At 48.5% G+C, this 9,590-nt stretch overlaps 1 protein-coding gene across 1 annotated transcript; it reads left to right on the plus strand.

The window, feature by feature from the left end:
* The first annotated feature begins 376 nt into the window (after nt 1-376).
* On the plus strand, nt 377-1,047 carry LOC133077631 (RAD52 motif-containing protein 1-like). Its single transcript, XM_061172431.1, has 2 exons — nt 377-472; nt 853-1,047. Exons 1-2 carry the CDS (start codon nt 377-379, stop codon nt 1,045-1,047), a joined length of 291 nt encoding a protein of 96 aa, XP_061028414.1.
* Nucleotides 1,048-9,590: the final 8,543 nt, after the last annotated feature.

The raw sequence follows: 9,590 nt of genomic DNA on the forward strand, positions 1-9,590 counted from the left end.
TCCTGCTTGCTGATATTGCTATGGATGGAAAAACTGAGCCAAGAGATGTGGATCTTGTCTTTTAGGAGACTTCCTGGATTTGGTGGAGGTTGATGGAGGAGACCCTGGTGCTTCAGTAGGTATCCCTGTACCTGGCCAGGACTAGAGAGGACTCAGCCTTGCCCCTAGTACCTGGAACAGGAAGAGTCTAATGCACTCTATGGGACATAGTAAGAGTTCCTCTCCTTGTATTTAGTTCTGCTGGTTAACAAGTGGGCTTGGGCTTCAACAAAGTTCTATTCAGGGAGAAAGAACGAGGAAGAGGATGGAGGAATGTTTTGGATGGACTAAAAGAAAAGCAGTCATAAAAAAAAAAGGGACGCGCGGTAACGGTAGGATGGTGGCGTTGGTACCTTTTGTGGTTCCCATCGTGGGTGACAAAACATTGCTGGTGTGGGAGCTGAGCTCTGGACCCACGGCCGAGGCCTTGCAAGTGAGCCGAGCCGGGGCGGAGGGAGGGGTGGAGGAAGCCACCCCGCGCCCCAGTAACTGGGCGCCCCGCGGTACTGCTTCAGCACCTCATCTGCCTGTGGTCTCCGCTGAGAGGAATCTTAGTTCTAGAGCCGACCTGAGCAGTCAACTCGCCCCCACAGATTTTTGAGAGGTAGTTCCCAACAGACGGTATTGCCTCCTAATGCTTCTCGAAGCTTAGGATTTCAGAGGGAAACTTGTTCCTGAAATGAGACGTGTTTGGAGTTGCAGGCTCACCACAGTTGCCTGCGGCGAAGGGCTGGGGGAATATAAGGGAACGGGCAGTTTGGCTTCCTGGGCGTGAAATTTCCTGCACTTACTTAGCATGGGACCACCCTACAGCATTCTCTGTTCACAGTCTTCTCCCAGTTTCGCCTTCTGTATTCGGTCCGAGTCTTCCCAAACGCAGCAGTGGCCGGTCCTGGGTTCTATGCCATCATCAAGTTTTATTCAGCAAGGGATGCCCACAGAGCCCAAAAGGCATGCGACCAGAAGCAGCTTTTTCAGACATCTCCAGTGAAGAATTCTCAATCGTAATCCTTTGACAAGAGTTGAAGATTCTTATATTTTTACATTGCCAGCATTAAAATATTTAGACATGGGAACAATACAAGTGTCACTTACAACAATTGAAAGCATCCTCATGATGACCCTTGAATTGGAAAAACTGAGGTGGGTCAAAAAGGATCTTGCTGTGATTTATGTCATAGAGTATTCTGTGTACAAATTGAAGGAGAAAAACCATATGATCATCTCAATAGATGCAGAGAAAGTGTTCAACAAAATTCAACTCCCATTTATGATAAAAACCCTGCAGAAAGTAGGCATAGAGGGAACTTTCCTCAACATAATAAAGGCCATATATGACAAACACACAGCCAACATCATCCTCAATGGTGAAAAACTGAAACCATTTCCACTAAGATCAGGAACAAGACAAGGTTGCCCACTCTCACCATTATTATTCAACATAGTTTTGGAAGTTTTAGCCACAGCAATCAGAGAAGAACAAGAAAAGGAATCCAAATTGGAAAAGAAGAAGTAAAGCTGTCACTGTCTGCAGATGACATGATACTATACATAGGGAATCCTAAAGATGCTACCAAAAAACTACTAGAGCTAATCAATGAATTTGGTAAAGTAGCAGGATACAAAATTAATGCACAGAAATCTCTGGCATTCCTATATACTAATGACGAAAAATCTGAAAGTGAAATTAAGAAAACACTCCCATTTACCATTGCAACAAAAAGAATAAAGTATCTAGGAATAAACCTACCTCAGGAGACAAAAGACCTGAATGCAGAAAATTATAAGACACTGATGAAAGAAATTAAAGATGATACAAATAGATGGAGAGATATACCATGTTCTTAGACTGGAAGAATCAACATTGTGAAAATGACTCTACTACCCAAAGCAATCTACAGATTCAATGCAATCCCTATCAAACTACCACTGGCATTTTTCACAGAACTAGAACAAAAAATTTCACAATTTGTATGGAAACACAAAAGACCCCGAATAGCCAAAGCAATCTTGAGAACGAAAAATGCAGCTGGAGGAATCAGGCTCCCTGATTTTACTTGCAGTGTTTTAATGGAACCTATCTACACAATTCGTAATACACCGGAGAAGAAAGCTGCTTAGTAAACCTAAGGAATTGACGAGATCACACTTTTATCTTTTAGGCATGTCCTTTTAGCCCTCCCAGGGTGACTGATAGCTCCATGAGTATGGAGATCGTATATCTCTCATCACTTCAGCCAACAAGGAAAGAAATCAACAGTAGCATGAGAGTGACTGGAGGTGGGGCAAAAAGGATCTTGCTGTGATTTACGTCATAGAGTGTTCTGCCTACAAATTGAAGGAGAAAAACCATATCATCATCTCAATAGATGCAGAGAAAGCTTTCGACAAAGTTCAACACCCATTTATGATAAAAGCCCTGCAGAAAGTAGGCATAGAGGGAACTTTCCTCAACATAATAAAGGCCATATATGACAAACACACAGCCAACATCATCCTCAATTGTGAAAAACTGAAACCATGTCCACTAAGATCAGGAAAAAGACAAGGTTGCCCACTCTCACCACTATTATTCAACATAGTTTTGGAAGTTTTAGCCACAGCAATCAGAGAGAAAAAGAAATAAAAGGAATCCAAATCAGAAAAGAAGAAGTAAATCTGTCATTGTTTGCAGATGACATGATACTCTACATACAGAATCCTTGAGATTGGAGTCATTGGGAGATTTAGGAGTCATAGGAGTCATCCTATGAGATGATGACTACCATAATCCCCATTTTACAGATGAGCAAATTGAGTCATAAAGCTAATAAATGACAGACCTGGGTTCAAACCCAGGTAGTCTGGCTCCAGAATCTCTACTCTTAACCACTTTGTTGTATTACCACCAATGAGATGGGGAGAGGGACATGTTGCTGTAAAGAAGATGGAATAAAGATGGGAGAAGAGTAGATGTTAAGGAATTAAATAATGGGGTAAAAAATGGAGAAGGAAAAAATAAGGGCAATTAAAAGTAAAAGACTGGAGGAGAGGGAAAAATAGTAAGAAGGAGAATGAAGGTAAGGAATCATGGACAAACAAAAGGTGGAAACAGAAAGTCAGTCTATGTGGATTGGGGAGATAAGGAGGACCCAGGAAGACCTGAAGAAAGGCTGCCATGTCAGGCAGGATGCAGGAACAAATGAGGAAAGGCGATTCTTACATGATGGTGAAGGCACCGTTGTAGGTGTTAGGCTCTGGCTCAGGCACTCTGTGGAGCTTCTTCTTTGGGCTGAGAACAACACACGACAGTGTCTCATTTTTGCAGCTACAGAGCTCACATATGCTGATGTTTGTGGTGGCATTCTGTTCTGGCTGCTTCTTTTCTGGGGTATATTTTACACCAGGAATACCTGTGGATACTGAATACTGAGTCGAAGGAAAAAGAACTGTCTCAGATGGCCTTGGTTGCTGAGATATGTTAACTCCTAGGTCCACAGGTGGAACTGTGACTTGAGTCAGGTGTGGTTGTGCAAGTGTCACCTCAGGGTGTTTTGGAGGGGGAGCTGTAGTCTGCCGCAGGGATGTAGAATGTCCAACCTCCATAGTGGGTTCTGGAGTTGTGGTTTGCTCTAGGTCCACATGATGAACTGTGACACTGGATGATGTTGAATGCTGACCTTGATCCTTACTTGGGGTTGGAACTGTCACCTCCTGCAGGAATGGAGATTGAACTACAACCTCCTGAGGTGCCTCTGGAGGCTGAGTTGGGGTCTCCTGCATGATTGGAGAATGTACAGTCTCCATATTGGATCCTGCAGTAACGGTAAGTTCCACATCCATAGGTTGAATTGTGACTTGAGTCAGGCTTGGCTGTGCAAGTGTCACCTCAGGGTGTTTTGGAGGGGGAGCTGTAGTCTGCTGCAGGGCTGTAGAATGTTCAGACTCTGTAGTAGGTTCTGGAGTTGTGGTAAGCTCCAGGTCCAAAGGTTTAACTGTGATACTGGGTGAGTTTGGATGCTCAGCATGATCCTGATCTGGTGCTGCAACTGTCACCTCGGGATACAATGGAGACTGAGCTACAACTTCCTTAATGAGCTCTGGAGGCTGAGCTTGGGTCTGCTGCATGGTTGGAGAATGTTCAACCTCCATACTGGATTCCAGAGTTAACATAAGTAAGAGGTTCAAAGGTTGAACTGTGACCTCAGTCAAGGTTGGATGCTGAGCCTGAACTTGCTCTGGATTTGGAAGTGTCACCTCGGAGTATGTTGGAGGAACTATAGTCTCCTGCAGGGGTGTGGAATGTTCACCCTCCATAGTAGGTTCTGGAGTTGTGGTAAGCCCCTGGTCTAAAGGTTGAACTGTGACACTGGGTGATGTTGGAGGCTCAGTGTGATCCTGATCTGGTGTTGGAACTATTGGGTTCTGATATACTGGAGGCTGAGCTACAAAAACCTCCTTAGGTGGTTCTGGAGGCTGGGTTAAGGTCTCCTGCATGGTTGGAGAAGGTTCATCCTCCTTAGTGGGTTCTGGCCTTATGGTCAGTTCAAGGTCCAAAGGTTGAACTGTGACCTCAGTCAAGGTTGGATGCTGAGCCTGAACTTGCTCTGGATTTGGAAATGTCACCTCGGGGTATGTTGGAAGAACTGCAGTCTGCTGCAGGGCTGTGGAATGTTCAGCCTCTGTTGTAGGTTCTGGAGCTGTGGGAAGCCCCTGGTCCAAAGGTTTAACTGTGACACTGGGCAAGTTTGAATGCTGAGCTTGATCCTGTCGCAGTGTTGGAACTGTCATCTCATAATGCACTGGAGTTTGTGCTACAACCTCCTTAGGTGGCGCTGGAGGCTGAGATGGGGCCTCCTGCTGGGCTGGAGAAGGTTCTGTCTCTTTAAGGGGTTCCAGAGGTAGGTCTGGGAACTCCTGTTGGACTGGAGAAGATTCCATATTCTCAGGGGGCTGTAGAAGCTGAGGAAGGGTCCCTTGAGGGACTGGAAATAGTTCCACCTTTGCAGGGAGCTCTGATGACTGAGCCTGAAGCTCCTGCTGTGTGGGAGAAGGTACCACCTCCTTAGGGGGCTCAGGAGATATAGCTGAGCCCCCTGGGGAACTGGAGACTGAGCTGGGGCCTCCGCCTGGACTAAAGAAAGCGCTATCCCTCCAGGGGGATCTGGAGTCTGAGTAGGGTCCTCCTGCTGCACTGGAGGATGTTCAACCTCTTTAGTGGGCTCTAGAGTTAAGGCAACCGCCAGATCCACAGGTTTAACTGTGATATTAGGCAACACTGGATGTTCAACTTCACCTGGACCTAGAGGTGAGAATGTCACTTCATTATGTACTGAAGGTTGAGCTGCACCATCTGTAGAGGCCCCTGGAGGCTGAGTTGGGTGCTGATGCTGGACTGGAGAAGGTCCAACCCACTCAGTGGGCTTCGGATGCTGAGCTGAGCTCTCCTGCTGGCTTGGAGAAGGTTCAGTTTCCTCAGGAAGCTCTTCAGGTTGAGTTGGGGCTCCCTGCTGAACTGGAGAAGGTTCAACATTTTCAGAGGGGGTTGGATGCTGATTTGAAAACTCTTGCTGGACTGACAAAGGTTCCAACTGCTCAGGGGACACTGTAGACTGAGCCGAGGTTTCTTTTTGGGGTGGAGAAGTTTCAACCTCATTAGTGAACGCTGGAGTTACGATAAGTGCAAGATCCACAGGTTTAACAGTGACATCGGGCCACTGCAGAAGCTGAGCTTGATCCTGACCTAGAGGAGAAACTGTTGTCACGTGATGCTCTGGAGAGAAAACTACAGTCACATTAGAGAGCTCTGGAGACTGAGTTGGAGAGGATTCAACCTCACCAGGAGACTGTGGATGCTGAGCTGTGGCTTCCTGCTGAGGTGGAGAAGGTACAACCTCAGGAGCCTGTGGATGCTGATCTGGAGTCTCCTGCTGGGTTGTGGCAGGTATAACTTCTTCTCCAGGTTGCTCTGGATACTGAGCTGGGGTCTCCTCTTGTACTGAAGATTTAATATGTGTACCGGCTTCTGGAGATTGGGCTGGCGCATCCTGTTGAACTGGCAAAGGTTCAACCTCCTCAGGTGGCTGTGAAGGCAGCGTGGGGGCCTCATGCTGGGTTGTAGAAAATTCTGCATTAGGAAGGGGCACTGAGGGCTGAGCTGAAGGCTTGTGCTGATTTGGAGAAGGTCCCACCTCTGGAGTGGGTTCTTTTGTTATGGTAAGCTCCACATCTGCAGGTTTGACAGCGACACTGGATAAGCTTGAATGCTGAGCATGATGGTGACTTGGAGGTGAAACTGTCATTTCATGAAGCTCTGGAGGTTGAGCTGGCTGTTCCTGTTGAGTTGGAGAAGGTTCCACCTCCCCTGAAGAAGGCTCTGGAGGCAGAGCTTGTTGCTCCTGCAGGGTTGCAGAAGGTTCTATCTCCACTGGAGACAGAGCTGGGATCTCCTGCTGGGTTGGAGAAGATGCTGCCTCATTAGGGGGCTCTGGAGACTGAGCTGAGGCTTCCTCCTGGGTTGCAGAAGTTTCAGTTTCTCCAAAAGACTCTGAAAGCTGAGCTGTGGTCTCCTGCTGGGTTGCTGGTTTCACCTCCTCAGGAGGCTCTGTAGGCTCAGAAGGCTGAGTCGGTTGTTCCTGTTCACTTGGAGAAGGCTCAGCTTCCACAAGAGGCTCTGGAGGCTGACCTGTGGTCTCCTGCTGGGTTGGAGAAGGTTCAACTTCCCCAGGAGGCTCAGAAGGCGGAGCTGGTTGCTCCTGCTCACTTGAAGGCTCAACCTCTCCAGGAGGCTCTGGAGGCTTAGCTGAGGTCTCTTGTTGGGTTGGAGAAGATTCTGTCTCCTCAGGATGCTCAAGAGGTGGAGCCAGGGCTCCTGCTGAGCTGTAGGAAATTCAGCTTCCGTAGTGGGCTCTGGAGTGATGGTAAGTTCCAAATCCAGAGGTTGAAGTGTAACACTGGGCAAGTTGGAATGAGCGTGATGCTGAACGCCAGGTAGAGATGCTACCTCATCACTCACTGGAATTTGAAGTACATACTCAGTAGGGAACCCTGGAGCCTGAGTTGGGGCCTCTTGATGGAGTAGAGAAGGTTCAACCTCCTCAGGGTGCTCTGGAGGCTGAGATGGGGCCTGCTGCTGGACTGGAGAAGGTTCAACCTCCTCGGGGCTCTCTGGAGGCTGAGATGGGTTCTCCTGCTGGACTGGCGGAGGTTCAACCTCTTTAGTGACCTGTGGAGTTATGGAAAGTGCCAGATCCAGAGGTTTAACAGTGACATTGTAAAAATTTGACTGCTGAGCTTCATTTACCCCATGATGTACTACTGGTTGAACTACAACCTCCTTAAGTGTCTCCAAAGGCTTGGCTAGGGCCTCCTGAGGACTTGAAGTTTCTAGTTCCTCAGGGGCCTCTGAAGGCTGAGATGGAGCCTCCTGCTGAACTGGAGGTGGTTCTACCTCTTCAGTGGGCTCTGGATGCTGAGCCTGGGCTTCTGCCTGGGGTGAAAAAGATTCAACCTCCTCAGGCGTCTGTGGATGCTGAGCAGGAGCCTCTTTCTGGGGTAAAGATTCAGCCTCCTCAGTGAGCTCTAGATGACGAGTTTGGGCCTCCTGCTGGGATGGAGAAATCTCAGCTTCCACAGGGGGCTCTGGAGGTTCATCTGGGCTCCCCAGAAAATCCGTAGGTAGGCTGTCCTCAGGATAAAAGGCATCCATACTGGGATCTAAATAATCACCCTGCAACTGTTGTTCTAGACCCTGAGTTTTTTTTTCAAATTGGCCTGTAGTTTCAACAACTTTGGCAAGCCATCGATGCTGAACTAGATCTTTCTTCAGGTTTGGGGGTGAAACAATAAACTTCATTGGTTTTGAGCTCTTACTACCTAGAGGTGGAACAAGTATTTCAAATGATTGGTGACCTTCAGCCTGATCTAGACCTATGTTTTTCGTCTTATATTTGTGTTGAGAAGGCAGAACCAAGGCTTAATTCTGATTCCAATCCAGCACTGGAACTTCCTCTGGGAGCTTTTGATGTTGGGTTTGCTTGTTATTCAGATCCTGATGTGGAACACCAAACTGAACTGGCCCTGTAGGCAGCTCTCCAACCGAATCCGAGTCCGGGTATGGAACCTCAGTCTCAGTCAACTCCTGATGAGGCGGGGCCAACATCTGGACTGGAGACGAGGACGTCAAGTAATTAAAGCCCCCGGCTTCTGCCAGGGGTGTAAGGGCATGGGGCAATTTGGGAGGGGGGTCTGAGACGTATGAAGACCAAGCCTCGGTCAGCCGCGGGGGGTTGGGGGTCACCTGGACGGGGCCCAGGGCCCACTCCGGAGGCTGAACTGCCTGGACTAGAAGCCACAGTTGTTGCCATGTGAGGAGGAGCCGTGGCAACCAAAGGCGCAGCCGGGACATAACACGCGGCGGCTCCCAGGCACAGTGACCCAGGCCACTGAGGAGCCGGAGCCACATCCTGCGTCCAAGCTGAACCGCTATGCCAGCGCCGACGCTAGGGCTCACGTTAGCAACCGCGCGCCCCTCCCCCACCTAACGTCCCACCCGTTATTTATGACGTGTTTAGTTCTGCCACCTTTATTAGGTTCGTGCGGAGATCCAATCCGCACCACCAGAGTGGGCCTTTTTCCCAGAGTCCCCAGGGCGCAAGCCATCCTTCCCCTTGCAAAGGCAACAATTACCTCCTGCCGGGCCCTCTTCCCAAGCACTCCCTGCCCTCCCTGGCCCCAAACAATGAGGCGGGATTTGGGCTGCAGACCCGAGTGGCCCCAAACTCCAGCGGCCCAGGGGTGGAGGGGGTTTGGGGAGGATGCAGAGCTTCCCAAGGAAACCACAGGACCTGGCATTCTGGGAAATTCAAAAGTGCTAGTCCAGTTCTGGCAATCTGAACTCTTCCTTCTCAAAGCTGAAGTCTGAGAGACATTCTTCCTCCCTTTGGCCATACGGCTGACAAGAAAAGTAGCTGATCTGCAAAATGAGCACCAGTTATGGTGGCGGGAGGGGAACACACCTTACAATTATTCTAAAATGTTGCATATATATGTCCATGCCACTCTCTCACTTTGTCACAGCAGCTCGGTGGTTTGTGACCACCTAGAGGGGTGGGATACGGAGGGTGGGAGGGAGGGAGATGCAAGAGGGAAGAGATATGGGAACATATGTATATGTATAACTGATTTACTTTGTTATAAAGCAGAAACTAACACACCAGTGTAAAGCAATTATACTCCAATAAAGATGTTAAAAACTAACTAACTAAATAAATAAATAAATAAATATTAAAAAAAAAAGGGATTTCCCTGGTTGCGCAGAGTTTAAGAATCCACCTGCCAATGCAGGGGACGCAGGTTCGATCCCTGGTCTGAGAAGATCCCACATGCTGTGGAGCAACTAAGCCCGTGTGACACAACTACTGAGCCTGCAATCTAGAGCCCGTGAGCCACAACTACTGAGCCCACGTGCCACAACTACTGAGCCTGCGTGCTGCAACTACTGAAGCCTGCGAACCTAGAGCCCGTGCTCCACAACAATAGAAGCCACTGCAATGAGAAGCCCGCACACTGCA

Source organism: Eubalaena glacialis, chromosome 18 (assembly GCF_028564815.1).
Source record: "Eubalaena glacialis isolate mEubGla1 chromosome 18, mEubGla1.1.hap2.+ XY, whole genome shotgun sequence".
Classification (NCBI taxonomy): Eukaryota; Metazoa; Chordata; class Mammalia; order Artiodactyla; family Balaenidae; genus Eubalaena; species Eubalaena glacialis.